A 23,622-nucleotide genomic window follows, 5' to 3' on the forward strand; every position below is an offset into this window, starting at 1 on the left:
AACTAGAGGTAGACAAATCTATCATTGTACGCTTACTTGCTATTCAATAACCTATCGACAGATAGCATTGGACTATAACTAATAATATTACTATATTGAACATAACTATGGTAGATAAGATCGTGTCATTCAACGGTGATAGGAATATATCCGTAACTGGAGATACTTTATTGAATTGCCGTAAGTTATGCAGCAAGGTTAGATAGACAATTAACTGACAGATATGGCTCGTCTAATTGACTTAAGTTATAGTATTATGAAGAAATTAACATATTATTATAAACTGTTGCCTCTCAATAAATTCTTGATAATACAATGTATGTACAGAATTTTCTAGAACCTGTGATAATCATTTTGTCAACACTGGTGTTCCTGGGAACAAACGTTATCTTGTTATTTCTACTACTCGGTTAAGTCGAGTTAGTAACGGTACAAAAAATAATTTAAACATGGCTTAGACACGTGTTTTGTTAGACAGTGACCTAACAATAACGACGTCTCAAATATAGTTTATCCTTTTCTATTAAAAAACATTATTTAGCTTGTGTTTAACTAAAACGCCGATAAGCACAACATAAACTGAAGTGTACAGTTTGTAAAAAACTTTTCAACACATGTTTTAAATTTTTTGTAATAAGACCATAAGTGTTTTGTTGGGCGATGTACATACTTAAACATATTAATAATAATAATTAAATTTTTATTACCAAAATTAAGATACATGCAAAGTAATTAAAGTTAACGCAATACAGTTTAACATAATTGTGAATATACATTGTTTTATTAATTACTGTGCTAAAAAAATTAATGTGTTAAGAAATTAAAAATAATTATTAGGTAAGAAACCTTTGTGTGTATTAGTGATAGTACCTTGGGAGTGGAGCGACAGCTTCCAGCCTATTAATTAATAAATATGATTGCAATTAAAATTTATTGAGAAAAAAAAAACGTTGATTTTGACATTAATCGACTTTAAATCAAAGCTTCTTTTGAACATAATCGCTAAAAGCTTGTGAACTGATGCTTTCCATTTGTCAATGTATAGACCGTTTAGAATCCCCTTAACTTAGGGAAAAATGGTGAAAGACCTAAAGTTGAGGTATTTTTGATTCGGAATATGTTAATTTCACCGTCCAGTGAAATTTTATCATTACCGTTTGTTAGATCACCACTGTGTTGAAACGAACTCACATTTGCACTTACATAAAAATATTTACAAAGGCTAAGGTCAAAACTCAGTGTAAAAGTACAATGTACAGTAATTAGTCATATACACGAATAAATAATGTGTTGTTAAACATATATTAACTCTATTGAAATTGAGTTGGAAATGTTTGGCGAATTGGTCGAATGGAATATCGACCATCAGGTAAAGGGGCCATATTAAAGCGTAACGTCTAAAGTCGCCCCTTAAGGCGACACTAAATGCCGGCGACCTTGAGCGATATGAGTTCACGGCTCATATGTAACAAAGCCAATATTTTCAAAACTCTTGAGTCGAAATTTAACATTTTAACAGGCGCAAACTGCTTAATAGCTTACAATCCTCATTGTTGATTACTAATCTTAATAAATGTACCTACATAAAAAAGTAAAATCTATAAGAACAACTTTTATGATAGTAGTATACTAAACAAATGCATGATGCCGAGAAAAAAACTTGTTTAACTGCAAAGAAAACTGGTAGTTCATAATAGCTCTGGAGTGCTAACTTTAACCAACAATAAGCATTAGCAACCTACAAGACCTAAGGGTATGTGTAACAGGATAATGTAGTGTTCATAGCTCCAAATCCTATATTTTCACCACAAAACTTGTCTAAAAACACCTTGTTTGCATGTTTTCTCGTTTACCCTTCGCCTTAACGAAGGGCATGAAAAGCGAAGGACTGCATTTGTTTTTATGACAGTAAGGGACGAGACGAGCAGGACGTTCAACTGATGGTAATTGATACGCCCTTCCCATAACAATGCAGTTCGGCTCGGGATTCTTGAGAAACCTAATAATTCTGAGCGGCACTACAAATGTGCTCGTCACCTTGAAACATAAGAAAACACAATAATGAGTACACATTACTGCTTCACGGCAAAAATAGGCGCCGTTGTGGTACATATAATCTAGCCGGCATCCTGTGCAAAGGTGCCTCCCACTGTAATTAATTAAAGTGTTATACACCGCTACGTACGGCACATAGTATTTTTATGTGTCCATAATTTTATGTACTATTTTTGAAAAGTTTTATGTGTAGGTAATAATTCTTTTACTATCCAGTACAAAAGAAAATTTACTCCATAGTTAACGATCTTATCTTTTCTATCCGAACGTTTTTTTGTTATTAAAAACTAGTAGACAGTACTTTAGAGAATTTATAACAGTGTCGTGTTTTATGACGGGGAAATATTCGGCAGTGGAGAGTGTCTATACTAAAGGAGACGGGGATTTCTGGGCCAAAATGTAATAAGTTGAGATATGGTTTAAAAAAAATTGTCTAACTTTTCTATTTCAAAATATACAAAATTAGCCTAATTCACAATCTAGAAAACGAGAAATCAAAAAATTAAGTTTTCATTATCTTAAAATTGACGATTAAAATGGGATATCGATTACTATAATCGATTAATGTGAATGAGTTTATACAATTCAACCCAAAACACTTGCACCAGATGATTGATTCAATAAAAGTACCTTAGTAAAAATACATTATAATTAACATAACATAATGACTTTTGTTAAAAATAAATAAATATCAACTAAATATTATAAAGAAATCGATCGAAGAAAAGTCGATTCTGAATCTTGTTTTGTATTTTTTATCTGTGCTGACACTGACAGCCACAGAATTGTCTAGAACGTCAATTGTCAATCACTTGTTTCATAACTACGCGATTTGTCATTTGAGTGTTTCCCGTTGTTTTATTGATATTTTGCTTCGTTCTATTTGGCTTCTGATATTGCAAAACTTGTAGAATCATTATCATAAAACAAAATAACCATCACATTTCAAAAATCAGCTGTTTTAATATAGGTTTTTGCCCATATATTACATAACCTCAATTTTACAAAACCTCCTATAACTCAGCTCTCAGATTGCCAAAAATCCTCAAATTTTCAGTGATGCTTTTTTAATTTATAAACTTATTTAATTTATTGATTCTAATTTCATCCTTTTACATCTTGGCCCAATAATGTATGAAAGGGTATCCGTCTCCTTTACTAGATGAATTTTTTGGCACTACACTATACTTACATATTATTGTAGGCGCTAAAGTGCTGTATAAAAAACCTACATTATATATAAAGTATAATTTTTATTTTACGATTTAAAAATCACCTTAGTTACTTACTTAAATTTTGAACATCCTGTTTGATTCTGACGCGCTAACAGGTCATTGACATACGGTAGATAACCACTATTCGCATTATATCTACATCAAAAACAGCCGGTCGAGCAAGCGGCGAACTGCGTTGAAAAATTATTTCCTCACCTGTTTAATATGGACATTAATCAACAGGGACATTATCGCTTTTAAATCAACGTAGTTAAGCATTATGTTGCCCCAGCATAACTCGACCTCGCGGTGTTTCGGCTTCGCAATCAAATGATTCAACCACTGGTCCAATGGCCGTATGATCATTAACTTTAAATAGGCGAACTATAATTAGTTAGAAGTATAAATCTTTCATAAATAATTTCAACGACTGTCTTACGAATTTTCGAGCAGGTCACGTGTCCTGACGGGAATTCAACATTTTATACCCATCCCAAAAAAATGCTCAACGCAACCTTGACGCAACAAAAAATTCTAAAACTTATTATTCTTCGTGCCATTTTACGTTTGTAGAAACAACAATATTGTGATAATACAACCAAGATATCAAATACAGCCAATGAAAATACTATTGTACCGCATAATTTGGTTTAATAACGCTTATTTAAATATCATTTAATTATTGTTATACAATTAGATTTTTTTACAACTTATATATTGAAATTTATTTACCTAATTCTCGTCCATTACTTTTGGTTCAGTACATATATGAGTTGCAAGAGGTTTATGGATAGCTGAAATAACCAAGCGGTCTAGTTGACTAACTACTGTCAGAATGTCGAATTTCGGTGTATCATAAAAATTCAAACTGAAAATTTTTCCTTAATGCGCCAAAGAAAGTATAACTTCGAAAATAATAATTTGTAATTCCGGTACCTAATCATATAGATTTAATAAAAGTTCTTACTTCCAAATAACTTCTCTTATGTCCGACTAGAAATATCTTCATAATACTTATTATTCCTTGTATTAACCCCCAATCATCTTGTTATAGTGGCACACACAGCCAACTACTGCATCGTCATGGCCCAGCTGTATACACAAGGCAAATGCCACGGCATCCACCCGTTCATAGTGCAGCTACGAGACGAGGAAAGCCACATGCCCCTGCGTGGCATCAAGGTCGGGGAGATTGGGGCCAAACTTGGCATGAACGGCACCAACAACGGCTTCTTGGGCTTTGAGAATGTCAGGATACCAAGGGATCACATGCTGATGAAGAATTCGAAGGTTTTAGAGGTGAGTGCAGTTTCTCTTAAATTATCTCTAACTACTTGCGATGATGTTTTTATGGGAAGTGATTCGAGTACCACTTGGGATTCTGAGTCAAAAAATTCAGATTTAAAAAATATTTTGCTGAAACAAAGGAATCTTTAAACTTTGTTGTTTTAAACCCAATAAAATTATGACTTATTCAGCTTAAAATTCGGCTGTTTCTTGGCGCCTAATTACAGGCGCCTAACGCCTTGTCGGCCAGGGAAAAGAGGAAAGAATTTGACCGTGTGGAAGTTCTGAATTTGAGAGGTCAATCTGCTGTGGGTGGCCCCATGCATGAGCGCACTCGAAGGATCTCTAACACAGAGATGGCGAGAAATTTTTAGGCGTCTGCAACATCTGCCCGTCTATTGAAATTTCTTAACAACCACGACCGATCTATTAAGAGCTTATCAGCCGAGAAGAAATATTACAGGGTAAAACTATGTAGCCTATGTTCATTCATCCCTAACCTCAGATATTGTCCATACTTTGTAAAAGAGCGCAAAAAATCATGCTGGGATAGTCTCTTACGTCGTTTCTTCTCCCTCAGTGTGCCATTTGTTTCCGAAGCGGTGGTCTGAAGTGATATCAAAAAGAATTCCAAAGGAATAAATGCCTTTTATGCCTTTTACTATAATTTGATTGTTTTCGCAGGATGGTACATACGTCAACGCGCCAAACTCCAAGCTTACTTACGGGACAATGATGTTTGTCCGCGTGATGATCGTCAATGACATGTGTAACTACATCGCCAAGGCCGTCACCATCGCCACCCGGTACTCCGCTATTAGGAGACAGTCGAAGATGAAGCCAGAGTAAGTGTTACGTCCGTCGTTTTAACTTTTATCTACACCCATGCTTTAAATCCTCTATTAAAGATTCTGAAACAGTTACTTATTGCCAATATTAGAACACCCAATGTCCTAATAATCCTTAGGACATTAACCAGTACAAATTTACATCATCCAAACGGATGATGTAATGTTGTATGCTGAATTTCATAATAACACTCCTTTTTAATACGCTTTTATTAGCTTCATACGTATGTAAGTATGTAACGGAATCTTTGAACATGATTTTGACCCCCTTCAAAACGGATTAACTAGAAATTTGGCATACTCATTGAGGGCCGATGGCATAAAGGCATAAAAGGTATTTATTTTCTCAAAATTGATTCCTATAGAATTCTTTTTGATGTCATTTCTTATACTACTAGATACTTCTACCGCTTCGGAAACAAATGGCGCTCTGAGAGAGAAGAAGCGGCGCAAGAAACTCTCCCAGCATTCTTTTTTTTTTGCGCTCTTTTCAATAAAAATATACAATATTGTACAGTCGCTATAAAATAATCACAATCTAGTCCCAGGCTGTCCGATCATTTAGATATTCAGCATTAGAGTAATAGGATTTACGACAGAGCCATTTTTTTTATAAAACATTTAAATTTATTTATAGATAATGCCTGAACAGTGGCTGGGAAGGCAATTCAATATACCAAAAAAAATTAAAAAAAATAATAGTTTAAAAAAAAAACTAATGAAAATCCCACTACAAAAATAGAAAAAAAAATCTTAATAAATTTGAATTGAAAATAGTGTAAGAAAAAATGATTTTATTGTAAAAAAAAAGCGTGGCGTGCTTTTCAGGATATTATCAAAATAAACCTTCTGCTCATATCTGTTCATAAAATATTTATAACTATTGATAGTATGCACTCCGCGCTTTTTTGTACAATAAAATCATTTTTTTTTCTTACGCTATTTTTAATTCAAATTTATTAAGATTTATATTCTATTTTTTTGTGGGATTTTATATAAAAGTGTATTTTTATAATCAAACAACCATAAACTTTTTTTATGCCTAGTACTCGGTTAAGTCGAGTTAGTAAGTATTTTATTGGGCGATGTATATGCTTCTACAATATGATCCCAGAAAGTGTGCAAAACAAATGTGTTACGAAATTTTAAAGAATTGTTAAAAAACGTTTGTATGGGAAAGGATACTATAGCATAAACGATTTTATCAATGATACCACAGACTTGGAATGAAGCGAACACCCTCAGGCTCTTAATTATAAATATTTATTGTACGATATTACATTGCAATCCATATTTTAAAAAAAGGCCGCTGAGTTTCTTGCGCCCGTTCCTCTCATATCTGAGGCAGTCTATTTTGAATGGTAGTTTTTGATGTTCAAAGTGATTTTCAATAAAAGTATTTGAATTTAAATTTGAATCTGAATATCCTTGTCACCTCAGTGAACCGGAGCCGCAGATCATAGACTTCCTGACGCAACGCCACAAGTTGTTCATCGGCATAGCGTCGGTACACGCGTTCAAATTGAGCTCCGAGTGGATCTGGAATATGTACAACAACGTCACCGCCGAGCTGGAGAGTGGCGATCTGGAGAGACTCCCTGAGGTAATAAAAAAAAAGTGTGTGTACTTATGTATGCACGCAAAATCTTATAGAACTTCATCCTTACTAGCGTTGGATTGTGCAGGTTTCGCGCGTGCCAGCGAGTAAGTAGAACATCTGTTAATTTCTAATATTGACAAAAAACATTTTTGGTTATGAGAGCAAATTAAGATGATTAATATAAACGGTTCTCCACAGTGCGGTTTTCAAGGAGCTTTCTTCCAGGTACTACAAAGCTGTGGAATGAACTTCCTTGTGCGGTGTTTCCGGGACGATACGACATGTGTACCTTCAAAAAATGCGCGTACACCTTCCTTAAAGAGATTGTGGGCGGCGGTGATCACTTAACAACAGGTGACCCGTACGCTCGTTTGTCCTAATATTCCAAAAAAAAACGAGATTAAAAAATTAGTTTTCCAAAGAAGTTTCACTTCTGACGTGTGTACTTTGTACGCTCGCCATTTTTTAAATAAAACTTCGTTACAATATAATATCATAAAATAAAAAGATTAAATAGCCGGCGGTCGCTCTATTCCTAATCTGTAATCTAAGAAAGTCTTAAACAGTAGGTTTGACACAGATGATCTTCAATCCTTTCAAATATTTCAAAGACGCATACTTATATAGCCATCATACAATGTAGGGCCTCCAATCCCGCAATACCGAGATCCCGCGCCATATTCTAATCCCGCGAAACGCGGGATTACGGGCGCGGGATCCGCGGGAATTGCGGGACTGAAAAAAAGCGTGCATGCGATGCAAAATAGGTTAATCTGAATGAAATATTATTCTTAATAACTCAAGTTAGTAACTGAGTTTAATGGTATATCCTTTTAAGGGTTTGTACCACAAGTGTGGAAGCAGAAAGGGCATTTTCTGCTGCAGGCTATATCGCATCTGAAATACGTAGTAGTTTGGCAGACGACAGTTTGTACATGTGTTTCCTTTGCAAACATTTTCAGTTAAGCTTAAAAGCTGACAAACTTCATAATTTATCAGTTTAAAATGTGTTTTTTTTTTGGTTGATTTTTTTAATTTTGCTTTGTATATTTTTTGAAAATGATTTGTTTTGTTTTGATTTGCTTTTTATTATTGTTTTTTTTTTGAAAAAAATAGTATAATTTGATTGATCTCATTTTAATAGTAATATGTACGTAAATAGATGTGGAGATGATAAATTCACTGTTTTAAAATGTGCATATTTACAATATGCGGGATCCCGCAAATACCGAGATCCCGCGGTATTGAAAATTCGTAGTCCCGCAAATGCCGAGATTGAATACAGGCCGCGGGATTGGAAGCCCTAATACAATGTAATAATATGATTTAACAATGATTTTATTGTTCGTCGTTGATATTACGGCATTTCAAAAGAATGAAAAAGTGGATCCCCTTGACTTGGAGTTCAAGGTCGTTTGGTTATGTTGTATTGTGTAGAACAAGTATTACAATATCGTTCCTCTCTGCAGATGGTTAAAGAATAAATTAACAGTTAATTTTTTTGTTTGATAAATTTTTTAGAGTTCCCTTTGTCTCAATAAAAGCGCTTAGTGTGACTTTGTTGTTATATAATGAGATGATACTTCTAAATTTATTTTAATCAATAAATGTGTGTTGACCGAAATTACGTCGAATAAATAAAACTATATTTTATTCAAGACGAAATAGTAGACGAAGACCCTCGAAACTAAAAAAAAAAAGAATTTTGATCTAAATTAAACCAATCAATTAGGTGTATCCCGCAGATATATCAATACCGAGCGGTTATTTCTCATTGTCCTATTATCATCAAATTGGGCTAAAGACAGGGTGTTACATAGATTTGCCAACTTTTTCTAGAAGAAATAGAGTCAATCAAGAGTATCTACAGATTAAGTAAAAATCACAAATTTGACAATGTTTTTTGTCTCAAAAAACTGATCACTCAAATAGTTCGAGCTGCTACTAGGGTGTGCCATATATAAAGAATGCCATCAAAAACATAACTTGTAAAAAAAACCAAGTCTCGCAATTCAGTTCTTCTACCGTAAAAAGTTGTGAGATCCATGTAATACCGAGTCGGTTAATTAATTCAGGCCCTACTTAAGGGTCCTTCTGTCTTAAGTTATTACGTAATTAGCAAACCTAACACCTTATAGTGACTATATAAATATTAAAACTATTTTATTTTTGAAATAAATAGATCATAACTTGGCCCGCGCATTACATGTATTTTTTTTTATTAAAATATGTAATGTATTTTAATAACTCATAAGTAATTTAAAAGCTTTTACAACAAGATCCCAGAAAATGTACAAACCAAATATGTTACCATACTCAAAATAATATTGTTATAAAACGTTCGTGTGGTAATAGTTATTTATGCAACTGTTGTGTAATAAGGGGTATTAAAACAAGAATGTGGGTTCTAATCGGTGGGTTTTCTCTCATGGTATACTCCGCGTGTGATAATATTATCACATGAGTGTTTTAATACCTAATTATTAACAGTTGCATACGAGACTTTATCTACACCCAGAATTTGAATCCTCTAAAAGATTCTAAAACAGTTGGCTTACTGCTAACAATAAAATAGCCAGTCTTTGTAGTAACTTAATATCATCCATCCCTATGTAATGTTGTATTATATACAAATAAACTATATATTAATGAAATAATTATTTAGTACTAATTTACATTTTGTATAGTGCAACTATTAAAATTCACTTGAATATTGTTTTTTTTGCAGCGTTTAAATATCTGGTGGTGTGCTGTCAAATCTTGAATCGCCCTTTTTTTTGTAAACAAAACTATATAAATATTGAAGAAAAATGGCGGGGATTCGAATAAACTACTTTTATTTTCGGCGCGCGACGTTCTGGTAGCTTGCATCGCGCGTAAACGAAAATGTTCTTTTTTTGAAATTCATACAGATAGCACGCATTGAGCAATAAGAATGTGGCTGTATGTTGAAACTCTTTGCGCATGAAGGGATCGAAAAAAAAACAAAGGAGTGTTGTTATGAAATTCATTACAATATGACAACACTCGTTTGGATGATGTAATGGTTATTAGGACATTAGGTGTTAATTAATTTAATGTTGGCAATAAGCTAACTGTTTCAGAATATTTAATAGAGGATTTATAGCATGGTTGTAGATAAAGGTTATTATAACATAAATGATTTTTTTACTTTAATTATAATTATTTATTCGATACGATTACATTGTAATCAATATTTTTATAAAAAGAAGCCCGCAGAGTCACTTGCGCCCGATCTTCTCAGGTCTGAGGCAGTTTATTTTGAATGGGAGGTAGTTTTTGACGTTCAATAAGTGATCATCGTTCAATCCTGAGCGGCACTGCATTGTGATGGGCTGAACGTCCCGTTCGTCTCGTCCCTTATTATCGTAAGAATAATTGAATTTGAATTCAGATTTCGCAATTTTGATTGATTGTTGAATATTGAATTTCAGTTGCACGCATTGTCGTGTTGCCTGAAGGCGGTGAGCACGGCGGACGCGGCCGAGTGCGTGGAGCGATGTCGGCTGGCGTGCGGAGGACACGGGTACATGTTGAGCTCCAACCTGCCGCTGATGTACGGGCTGGTCACCGCCGCCTGCACCTACGAGGGAGAGAACACCGTCATGCTGCTGCAGACTGCCAGGTACCACCTTCAGACAGCACCAACAGTACCCTACAACTCGTGCCACCAGTTCACCAGTGGAAGGCTTGCACAGGATTCCGGCTAGATCATGGGCACCACAACGGCGCCTATTTCTGCCGTGAAGCAGTTTTCGGTTTCAGTTTCGGTCTGAAGGGCGCTGTAGCTAGTGAAATTACTGGGCAAATGAGACTTAACATCTTATGTTTCAAGGTGACGGACGCAATTGTAGTGCCGCTCAGAATTATTGGGTTTTTCAAGAATCCTGAGCGGCACTGTATTGTAAATAGGTAGGGCGTATCAATTACCATTAGCTTAACGTTCTGCTCGTCTCGTCCCTAATTTACATTAAAAAAAATGTGTGTGTACTTATGTATGCACGCAAAAAGTTATACTTTTTTGGCCTAACAAAACAATAGTAGATTTTACAACGAGTGCACAAAACGAACCATTTTTATCCGAGACTTTTAGCTGATAGTAATATCGAGGATAAAATGGTTTTGTGGACGAGATACAAACTCTGCTTTTCATTTCGATTGCGAGGAAATAAAACAGTTGTACAACATTGACATTTTTAACAATTTTAGCAAATTTGACGATATTAATAAACGCACGAAAAAACAAGACCTGTTTCCCGCCGCTTTTTTTTTAATCTTACGACAATGATATTAGGCTTGCGCTCCAGACCCATCCAGAGCTCTTTTGAATAATCATTATAAATATTTCTTTTTAATTACTGAATCTACCATATTATGTTCGGAAAAATTTGAACACATAACTCGAGATTGAGTTCGTAATCATGATGGTCGTGATTACTGTCATAATTAGTAATCGCATCCAACAAATACAATGATTTATTAACTATAACAGGTCGACCTGGCACCACAAGTTGAACTTCGGGTGCCCATGTCGTATTCTAAATGCCATCTTGGAATATATATTATGGCAGACCATCTGCCGAAACTTGACAATATGAGTCGTAAGGATATCGCAAAAGACCGCAGCACGACTCCGTTTCGCCAACTTGTTGCCAATAAAAAAAAAACAATTTAAAGTTTATATAATATACAATAATATATACTTAGCTGTATTATTTTTAAATTATCTAATATTTAATAATAATTATAAACTTTATTTCACAAAAACAGAGGTTCACAACACTTAAATATATATGTACTACGTCTTAAAAATTAATTTATCTTAAATAAAATACAGTGTTGAATTGAAACTCTGATACCCATGATAAGATCTTACTTGTGTTATGGGTACGAGTGTTTGTGTAAATCAATTTATATTGGTTTAAGATAATAATAACATTAAAATGAAGAAGCACACATACATCTCATCTAAACAACATTTTACAATAATTCATAATATGTGTAAAATATTCCATATTTTTTAGTTTTATAAGTTACATATCTTGAGGAGATCTTCAGTTTCTGTGTATGTTTTTGATAGGAGAGTGTTCTATGCAATGAGTTTGCGGGTAAGAAGCCAACTAGTTTTAAATGCAACTGCACAATTAAAATGTTAATAATATATTTATTTATTTAACTCACTTGTCATAATAACATTAATACAAGTATTTGTAATATAATATATAGTATAATCTTAATATATATAAATTACGTGACAAGTTGTTTGTCCGCGATGGACTCCTAAACTAATGAACGGATTTAAATGGGGATTACTTCATAGAGTGCAGTTTAGTCCAACTTGAGAGATAGGATAGTTTTTATTACGATTTGGGACCAATAAATATTTTAATTTCCAATATTTGTTTTGTATGGACATATTTTCTATGAGAGAATTTATTGACGCACAGTTGGACAGTTCTGCTGTGAAACAATTTCATTATAGTTAACAACAGTATTTTATTTATTATGCACAGAACAACGTCTGTCGGGTCAGCTAGTAGTAGTATATAATATAGTAAGTATTTATATATAGTAAAATTAAGTGAATTATACATTATAAGTTAATACGTTTTAACTTATTACCTAACTATTCTCTTCAATACTAGTTTTGTTGTACTACTGTACTAGTTGTTAACCTGTTAGAACCCATTTAACTAAGATTTATTAATACTGCAGAACTACCGAAACTGTCTCATTATATTTACTTTTTAATAATTAATAATCAAAGTTTATTCAAATTCAAATATTATTATTCTAAATAGTATATGATATCACTTTTTGAAAGTCAAAAACTACTACCCATTCGAAAAGTATGCCTCAGACATTCGAAAAATATGGTTACAATGTAATATCGTACAATAAATCTTATTATTTAACAACCTGCGGGCGGTCGCTCCATTCCCAATCTGTGGTATCATTAATAAAGTCATTTATGTTATAGTAACATTTACCATACAAGTTTTATAAAATTCTTTTAAATTTCGGAATAATTTTTTTTCATGGATAAAGGAGGACAAACGAGCGTACGGATTACCTGATGATAAGTGATCACCGCCGCCCACATTCTCTTGCAACACCGAGAGGAATCACAGGTGCGTTGCCGGCCCTTAAGGAAGGTGGACGCGCTTTTTTTGAAGGTACCCATGTCGTATCGTCCCGGAAACACCGCACAAGGAAGTTCATTCCACAGCGTTGTAGTACGTGGAAGAAAGCTCCTTGAAAACCGCACTGTGGAGGACACACATCCAGTTGGTGGGGATGATATCCTAACTTGTGGCCTTTCGGCGGCAGGAATCAGGTGGAACAGCTCTTTTGAACACTCCCCGTGATAAATGCGGTAGAAGACGCACAATGAAGCGACGTCTCTACGCAACGCCAAGTGATCCCCCCATATTGAAGGATTGGCGAATAGGCTTAGTTCTGCAGCATATGCGGTTAAGAAAATTAGACGGTTAACTGACATAGATACGGCGAGATTAGTATATTTTAGTTATTTTCATAGTATTATGTCCTATGGTATATTGGTATGGGGCAGTGCGGCCGATATTAATACTATATTTGTGCTGCAGAAGAGGGCTATTCGCGCGATTTATAACCTAGGTCCTAAAGAATCATTAAGAGAAAAATTTAAAGAAATAAACATTTTGACTGTCGCTTCTCAATACATTTTTGATAATGTTTTGTATGTTCATAAGCACATTGAGGAATTTTCTAGAAACTGTGACATTCATAATGTTAACACGAGGAACAAACATAAACTTGTTATGCCTACTACTCGGTTGGGTCAAGTTAGTAAGTCTTTTGTTGGGTGATGTATATGCTTCTACAATATGATATTCCAGAAAATGTACAAAAAAAATGTGTTACGAAATTTAAAAGAATTGTTAAAAAACGTTTGTGTGGGAAAGGTTATTATAGCATAAACGATTTTCTTAATGACACCACGGACTGGGAATAAAGCGAACACCCTCAGGCTCTTTAATTATAAAAGTTTATTGTACGATATCACATCCATATATTTATATTAAAAAAAAGCCCGCAGAGTTTCTTGCGCCCATTCTTCTCAGGTCTGAGGCAGTCTCTTTTGAATGGGTGATAGATTTTGACGTTCAATAAGTGATTTTAAATCCTATTATGAATAAAAATATTTGAATTTGAACTTGAATTTGATCCAGCCTTTCACAGAGCTATTGTTTTGAACATTGACGAAGATAAATAATAATAATATTTTTTTATGTGTCAGGTATCTGGTCAAGTCATGGCACCAGGCCCGTCAGGACAGCGGCACGTTAACACCGACCGTGTCATACATCGGGCGCGTGGCCAGTGGACGTCGCATGCCGCCATGGGACAACACCATCGAGGGCATCATAGAGGGCTTCCACGTGGTCGCCGCTGGGTGAGATTCAAACACACACACACACCACCAGTTATCAGAGGGAGGCTTCTTTGTACAGGATGCCGGCTAGATTATGGGAACCACAACGGCGCCTATTTCTGCCGTGAAGCAGTAATGTGTAAATATTCCTGTGTTTCAGTCCGAAGGGTGCCGTAGCTAGTGAAATTACTGGGCAAATGAGACTTAACATCTTTTGTCTCAAGGTGACGAGCGCAATTGTAGTGCCGCTCAGTATTTTTGGGTTTTTTAAGAACCCTGAGCGGCACTGCATTGTAATGGGTAAGGCGTATAAATTACCATCAGCTGAACGTCCTGCTCGTCTCGTCCCTTATTTTCATAAAAAAATGACTTTTCTTAGTCGTTTCTCTCTCTCTCTCTCTCTCTCTCTCTCTCGTCCTCTTTCGCTTGTACGTGGTTCCGGCCGTAGAAATTTATTAGCCCTTGAGCATTGAATAATTGTATGTTTTGTTACACAGGAAGATTGGCGTTTGTGTGAATCAAATAGAAAAGCGACAAAAAGCAGGTCTATGTTACGAGGATGCTTGGAATATGACCTCCGTTCAGCTGGCGTCAGCCTCTGAGGTAAGTTAGCAAATTAATTAAAACCATTGATAATAATAATATAATATAATAATATTGACACACTTTTTACACAAATTATCTTGCCCCAAGTTAAGCATATATAGCCTGTGTTATGGGTTACAAGACAATGATATATTTAATACAATATACTTACTTAAACATACATAAATTCATATAAACATACATATACATATACACATACATAAATACATTTAAACATCCATTACTCGGAAACAAACATCCATATTCATCATATAAATGCTCGCACCTACCGGGATTTGAACCCGGGACCTCTAGCTTAGTAGGTAGGATCGCTAACCACTCGGCTATACAGGTCGCCATTGATGGTTCACCAAATTGTAGGATTTTTTTTACACTTGTACACAAATTATCTTGCCCCAAATTAGGCATAGCCTGTACTATGGGTACAAGACCGCGATATTATATTTAGTAGACATAACATAAATTAACTGAACACCAGGCCGTTACCGATATTTATTTATTTAGGTTTACCAACTAGATAAATAATATAACATGTTCGAATAAGATAACATTTATAAGTTTTACTATTTATATAACTAAATTAAAGGTATGCACAACGTTACTAAACTTAGGAAATAATGCTTAAACCAATTTAGAAAAATAATAATAATAAATCATTTATTTTCAGGCATTACCTATAGATATACAAACAATCTTAACTTAAATTAATAATTAATAAATGAGTTTACTACTTATTTCTATTTTACCAGTGGGAGGCTCCTTTGCAGCGGACGCCGGCTAGATTATGTATTATACCACAACGGCACCAATTCTGCCGTGAAGCAGTAATGCGTAAGCATTACTGTGTTTCGCCTGAAGGGCGCTGTAGCTACTGAAATTACCGGGCAATTGAGACTTGACATCTTATGTCTCAAGGTGACGAGCGCAGTTGTAGTGCCGCTCAGAAATTTTGGGTGTTTCAAGAGTCCTGAGCGGCGCTGCATTGTTGGGCAGGGCGTATCAATTTCCATCAGCTGACCGTCCTGCTCGTCTCGTTCCTTATTTTCATTTAAAAAAAATGTTCGAAGTGACGACTTTGTTGCTATACAATTACCTTTCTACTAATCTCATACTAAATGTATGGGAGTGATTAAAATCAAAATTTGGATACTTCTCGTTTGATTTTTTAAAAAGTTTTTGATGTCGCCGTTTTTTGATATCTAAATTAGTTACGGAATAATCGCCTGGTCATACTTAACAATTACATCCTGTATATGAGTTTTTGTGTTTTCCAGGCCCACTGCCGCGCCATCATACTGGCGACGTACTTCAAAGAGACGCAGATCCGCGTGGACTCTGCTTCTCCCGCGCTCAAGCAGGTGTTGCTGCAGCTGGTTGACCTGTACGTGGTGTACTGGGCGCTGGCACGACTCGGTGACCTGCTGCGGGTGAGGGGACCTTCAGACACAGTACTTCCACTTACAATCAACACTTTTTATACAAGCTCATTCATATAAGCAAAATTTTAAAAGTGATATGACCCGCGACCTTTCGGGTACCGTCTGAGCGCTCTTTCCAACTGAGCCCACCATTCGAGTACACATGGCTCGTCAAGTTTGGTATATCTAGTTTAGAGCTGATAACCTGCTCAACCCCAATAATTGCATATCAGGAAATTGACTTGAGATACACAAATAAAATTTGAAAACAAAATTTAATGAACGATTCGGGACTCGAATGCACATCCTTTCGCGTTCCGTGCGAGTGCTCTTCCAACTGAGCTAACCGTTCGGGTGACGTATCGTCATAAAAGCGTTGTTTGGTTGTGGCTTCATCTACAGGATCTACTTTACATTTGATAACCTGCTCAACCCCAGGAAATTGACTTAAGATTTTGCTCTTGCAAATCTAAACAATTTGTTATGATGTTAAACCCTCACTTCTAGGATTAATACACAAACAAAATTTGAAAATAAAATTCTTTCTTCATTCATTCATTCGTGAAGTCACAACCTGAGAGTTGAACAAAGCATACAAGATTTTATGTCACTCGAACGGTTAGCTCAGTTGGAAGAGCACTCGCACAGAACACGACAGGTCGCGGGTTCGAGTCCCGCATCGTTCATAAATTTTGGTTACCCAATTTAATTTGTATAGCTCATTCATTAATTGTAATGGAAATCCTGTAGATGCAGCTATAACTGGAGATTTGAATAAACGAATCAAGACTTATGGTGTTGTATCGGACAGTTGGCTTATTGGTTCACACTTGAGTTAAGAGCGATGGAGTCGTGGGTACATACATTTTGGTTATGTACCTAAATAACTTAAAAACAACAAATTGTTTATCTCCTTTATTTTTAGGACTTTTACCCGGGCCACAGAATAAATAAATAGTACAGAAGTTGATTCAATCACACAGAGAGCTTCTTTAGATTTCTGCTATTAAGATTCATTATACGCTTTATATTAGCTTCACCTGTATGTTTGTATGTTTGTAACCGACTTCTTTGGGCGCGATTTTGACCCACTTTAAACGTCCAGATTTCGTTCAAACTTTGTAGATTTATCGAGGACCAATGACATTACAATAATTTGATAAAATTATTAAATATTTCAATTTGCAAAATATGATTTTTGTTAATTTATATAATTTTCATCTATAGTCGATAAGGCAGGAATTGATTTTAAAGTACTTAATAGTTTTAAAAATACGCTTTTATAGAAAATTTAAGTAAAAAATGAAAAATAAATAATAGTTAAAGAAAACCTAAAAAAAATATATTTTATTGTAAAAAAAGCGTGGGGTGCTTTTTAAGATATTATTAAAATAATAATTCTTCTACACCCAACGCTTTTTTTTGCAATAAAATATATTTTTTTTACAGTATTTTCAATTTAAATTTATTTATATTTTTTAATTGAATTTTATATAAAGCGTGCTTTTTAGTTTTTTTTTAAATAGTATAATATATTTTTAAAGTCGTAGCTGCATTGGATTTTTAACACATATAGATGATAAATGAGATTTTCTACACCCATGCTATAAATCCTCTATTAAAGATTCTGAAACAGTTAGCTTATTGCCAACATTAAAACACACAATGTTCTAATAACCATTACATCACCCGAAAGAGTGTTGTAATATTGTACTGAATTTCATAACAACACTCCTATTTTTTTTTCATTCCCTTCATGCTCAAAGAGTTTTAACAGACAGTCACATTCTTATTGCTCGACGCATGGCATCTGTATGAATTTCAAAAAAAGAACATTTTGGTTTACGCGCGTTCCACACCACCAGAACGTCGCGCGCCGTAAAAAAAGTATGTTATTCGAATCCCCGACATTTTTCTTCGATATTTTTATTGTTTTGTTTACAAAAAATGAGCGATTAATTTCCAAAAGAACATAATATTCAAATGAATTTTAATTATTGCACTATACAAAATGTAAATTACTACTAAAGTAAATAATTTTTTCATTAATACTTAGTTTATTTGTATATAATCAGTAATGAATGATATTAGGTTACTACTAGGACTGGCTGTTTTATTGTCAGCAGTAAGCTAATTGTTTCAGAATCTTTTAGAGGGTTCATATTTTGGGAGTAGATAAAGTCTTGTATGCAACTATTGATAATTAGGTATTAAAACACTCATGTGATACTATTATCATACTCGGCTTCGCCTCGTGAGATAAATCCACATTCGTGTTTTAATACCCCTTATTACACAACAGTTGCATAAATAACTATTACGCACACTAAGATCGATATACCCATACTTACTGATTGGTTCCCTACTGAGGGCTGATGATTTCACGCGCCATTTCATTATACATATACGCTTAATACTATTGAAACATAAGGTTGCAGCCACCAGCTTGTTGTAAGCAAAAAAAACTTAGTTTAAATAATCGCACCGAAAACCGTTATTTTTTACTTTTTAGTGTCATTAATCAGGTATTATATAGTAATTTTTTTTAGTAGGCTATGGGTAGGCCTACGAAAGGTTCCGCGTGCCTTAAGCTCCTATTTCGCGTGAGCCACTGAGACCCACTTATCGGCAAACGGGTTAATAATAAGAATAAATAATCAATTTAAATGAAAACTCAAAAAAGCAGTACACAAACTTTAATAACATCATCCACGTAAACAAAAATATTCATAAAATTAAAACTATTAGGCCAAACTATGACAAATTTTTATGGGACCAAATGGCAAACATTCCGCATCAAATAAAAAAAAAGCCCGCTGAGTCTCTTTTGAATGGGTGCTAGATTTTGACGTTCAATAAGTGATTTTAAATCCTATTTTGAATAAAAATATTTGAATTTGAATTCATCAAACTAAAGAATTACGAAAATTGGATCATAAATCTCAGCGTAATTGGTGTACATACATTAAAAAAATCATAAAATGGAGTTGAAAACCCCCTTCCTTTCGAAGTCTGTTAAAGATTACTGGTTCAGTCCACTCTCGGAACGCTTATGCACGTCAGAGTATGTATGTGTTGTTCATATTGAGTATTACAACGTTATAGTTTACATCGATATCAGAGCGCGACGTAGAGCAGCTGCAGAGCTGGTACGAGGATCTGCTGAACAAGCTGCGAGTCAACGCCGTGGGGCTAGTGGACGGCTTCGACATCAGAGATGAGGTGAGTCCCTCATGCCATCACCACCATGAGTTAGCTTTATGATACCGGGTAGGAGGTTGGTCGGGGAAAGGCAGGGGCCGTTGCTTCTCATCCGAGTTTTTGTTAACAGTTAATTTATGATTTCTGAATTAATTTATACGTTTATTCGACGCTCCCACTGTGCTAAATTGCAACTGCGAAGCATTGACGTGCAATAAACAACTCGACTCCTTATCGCCTATTAAAAGGTCATAAAAAATGTCCGAGTGGCGTTGTATATACGTTAAGTTATACCTACAGATAACAGTAAAACATTAATTAAAATTAACACCTTAGTACCGAAGGAATTCAAAAAAATGTGTGTGAAGTTAAACTCGCGCTGTGTCGTGTTAGTCGAGAACTTTAGGTTACTGTTAGGTTGAAGGTTTGACACCAGGGCCGTTTGCACGCAAAATACAGTCGACATCGAGTGGAAATAACCAATGAATATATACCTGCCTACCTACGATACCGGTTAAACTACCTTTTTCTATCGCCAACTAGGTATTGTTGTTCTTACACTGTTTGAGTTTCGGTTTGAATAAAGATTTGGCTTAAAATAAAAAGTGTGTATGTACAAAAATCCTTAAATTATTTATTCCTCGTGCTATCTATATCTACGTTTGTAGAAAGAACAATATTGTAAAATTTTTGCAAAGATGGCTTTGACAATTAATTATTGAATATTAACGAATGAGGCTGTATGGGCTTGAACCCTTTGCCTGTCCTAATAATGGACGAAGAAACCAAAAATAAATAAACGAATTTCTGAAAACTTTTATTTTTACATGTCGTTGTGCGCGCGCAACGTAATAACAGCCTAGAGAAACTCTAAGAAAAAAGTAATACACGCGATTGTATGAAACGTGCAGTCATTGAGAGATTGATAGATGACGGCTATAATCTTGTAAAAAACGGATATAGCCGAAATCCACTACGTTTTAAGCAACTGTTCACTTTCAAACTTAGCGACATTATACTTCGTGGCCAATCGGCAATCGCCATACTGTAAAAACTATTATTTCAAACTTAAATCAATACACTGCTGCATGTTTCATACTAAACTAAATTTTTATTTTTACTTAGGCAGTCCCAACTCTTATTACGTAGTACTTACATCCTTAAGAGGATAATAATATAAGAGCGTAATAGTTTAAAAGACAGACGCTTATAAATATATTAGCCAATTTAAAAAGAATAGTGATGTACATAATGTCAATACTCGAAACAGACATAAACTCGCAATTCCATCTACTAGACACCGTAAAATTGCTAAATCTTTTAAAGTGGATTGTGTTATATTTTATAATAAACTCTCAAATCACATTAAAATAATACCAATTAAAATTTTTAAATTTATCGTAAAAAATAAATTAACATCTAAGGCCTATAATTATAATGTGAAAGATTATTTCAATGATAAAGATAGTTGGAATTAATGTTTCTAAATTTTGTTAATGAATATTGTTATACTCATTTGAATATTATTGTAACTTTAGTACTTCATTCTGACTTGCTCTAAATAACTTATAAAGTTTTAATTTGAACTTTTGAATTTGACATGTTTTAGGAACCAACTTCAACCTGTTACTTTTGTGTTACTTCAATGATATATTCGTAGATACTTAACTCGGCGCTGGGTGCGTTTGACGGTCGAGCGTACGAGCGACTGATGGAGGAAGCTATGAAGAGTCCGCTGAACGCAGAGCCGGTCAACAAGTCCTTCCACGACTATCTCAAGCCCCTGATGCAGGGCAAGCTTTGAATGGTCACAACAACTATGGTATGTTGATTTTATATCTTTTGGGCGTTGGTTTTATCCTTACATCATTTATTGGTCTAGATAGTCTCTTGCTGTTTTTTTTATGGAAAAGGAGGACAGACGAGCGTACGGATCACATGGTGTGTTAAGTGATCACTGCCGCCTACATTCTCTTGCAACACCAAAGGAATCTCAGAGGCGTTGCCGGCCTTTAAGGATACGCGCTTTTTTGAGGGTGTCTATGTCGTAGCGTCCCGGAAACACCGCACAAGAAAGCTCATTCCATAGCTTGGTTGTACGTGGAAGAAAGTTCCTTGAAAACCGCACTGTTGAGATGGTGGGAATGATTTCCTAAATTGTGGGGTGTCGTGCGAAGGTGGAATTCAGTAATCGCAGGAATCAGGTCAAACAGTTCTTCGGAACAGTCCCCGTGATAAATAATGTGGTAGAAGACACACAATTAAGTGACGTCTGCACGCAACGCCAGGGTTCCCGACAATTCGAGCAGGCATCTTACACTAAGATGTCTCCAACTTATCACTATATTTTTATTTATATATATTTTAAAAGTTCAAAACTTTTGAGGTTTTTTTTTAATTCAAATTGGGAAGGCTTTACTTTATAATCTTCGGTTGCTCTAACTGCTTAGTTCCCCATGGAAACAATGTACATAAATGATAGTGCAGGCCACTTTGAACAAATTTCAATAGTGAGGTCTATGAAATGTTAAAAGAATTTTTCATTTGTAACAGAAAAACATAATCTAAATGTAAGCACATAATTTTTAAATAGTAATAAAGAAAATCTTAGATCATTTAAATGTCTAGGAAGACTGTGACACCTGTGAAAACGTCGAAAAAATTGAGTTTAGAACTAAGCTCTATTTTGAGTCTCAAATCGCGAGTGTAAGACTTAAGTTGTCACGCACACGAATAATAAACTAATATTCCCGGCCTGTTTTTATCTTTTGTCTAACACTGGAATGAACTTCCTAGTGCGGTGTTTCCGGAACGATACGACATGGGTACCTTAAAAAAAAGCCGGCTTCCTTAAAGGCTGGCAACGCTCCTCTGATTCCTCTGGTCTTGCAGGAGACTGTGGGTTTCGGTGATCCCTTAACATCAGGTGACGCGTACTCTCATTTGCCCTCCTTTTCCATAAAAAAAGACTTAGCTATATGGGTACCACAGGCCTGGTGCCGCTCAGATTATTGGGTCCAATCATGAATCCTGAGCTGCACTGCATTGTAATGGGCAGTGCGTATTACTTACCACCAGGTGAACACATATCAACAAATTAAATGGCTCCCTGTGGATATTACTAATTTTTTTTTGTTCTCAGGTACATTTGACATTGACATTAGAGAAACCGTCCTTCATATATGGTGCAGGTGACATTAAGGAATAGGGGTACTTATAAGAATTTCTGGGACTGAAATTGATATTTTTTGTAGCTATAATATATTTTGAATAATATAATTATGTTTTTTGATGAAATGAATATTAAATTTTATTTCTACAACAACACTGTGCAATAAAAAGAAATTAAAAGTATTATATTTTCAGTTTTTGTATTGAATTTTGTAATTAACTATATTTTATACATTTAGATAGGAATAGGCATTCATTTTATGTATGAGCTAGAGATTATGTTCAATTAACTGTTAAATATTGAAAATGATAATAAAACAATTAATGCAATAATTGTCTAAGTACAATTTTATTTAATTATATATTATAATCGTTATACATAAATTGCATTTGTAATTATTAGAGTGATCGAAAATGATATTATTGAGATTAAATGGTGGTGGCTCAAATACCAACAACAAGCAAACATTCCGTACAGAGATTTAGTTTCTTAGTATTAAGTAATTAGTATCATGTACTAGCAATTGATGAGATTTGTATTTTTTTATAATTATAATGAAATAAAATTTTATATTTTGATTACTTTTTACTTCATCTCGTCCCATACATTAAGCTTTGTAAGTTAACTTGGTGACTTAACAGAAGGACTTATCTAATATTAAAATTCTCGTGTCACAATTATACATTTAATATGTACGGGTAGAGTTACCGATATACAAGAGGGTGTTTTCACGCATTTTATCTACAAATGTACAATAAGTACAAAACGCAGATATTTTAGTGC

The 23,622-nt window shown here is 34.7% G+C and overlaps 1 protein-coding gene across 1 annotated transcript in view; it reads left to right on the forward strand.

Moving 5' to 3' along the window:
- LOC126976388 (probable peroxisomal acyl-coenzyme A oxidase 1) overlaps nt 1-23,417 on the forward strand; it is a 38,963-nt gene extending 15,546 nt beyond the window's left edge. The window contains exons 5-14 of the mRNA XM_050824695.1: nt 4,324-4,568; nt 5,241-5,401; nt 6,845-7,007; nt 10,460-10,650; nt 14,308-14,463; nt 14,940-15,045; nt 16,323-16,475; nt 19,572-19,688; nt 21,328-21,489; nt 22,810-23,417. Of these exons, the coding sequence (XP_050680652.1) occupies nt 4,324-4,568; nt 5,241-5,401; nt 6,845-7,007; nt 10,460-10,650; nt 14,308-14,463; nt 14,940-15,045; nt 16,323-16,475; nt 19,572-19,688; nt 21,328-21,471 (1,436 nt within the window). The 3' untranslated portion in view covers nt 21,472-21,489; nt 22,810-23,417. The remainder of the gene's footprint in view (nt 1-4,323; nt 4,569-5,240; nt 5,402-6,844; nt 7,008-10,459; nt 10,651-14,307; nt 14,464-14,939; nt 15,046-16,322; nt 16,476-19,571; nt 19,689-21,327; nt 21,490-22,809) is intronic.
- Nucleotides 23,418-23,622: the final 205 nt, after the last annotated feature.

This window comes from Leptidea sinapis, chromosome 40, assembly GCF_905404315.1.
Source record: "Leptidea sinapis chromosome 40, ilLepSina1.1, whole genome shotgun sequence".
NCBI classification, from domain to species: Eukaryota; Metazoa; Arthropoda; class Insecta; order Lepidoptera; family Pieridae; genus Leptidea; species Leptidea sinapis.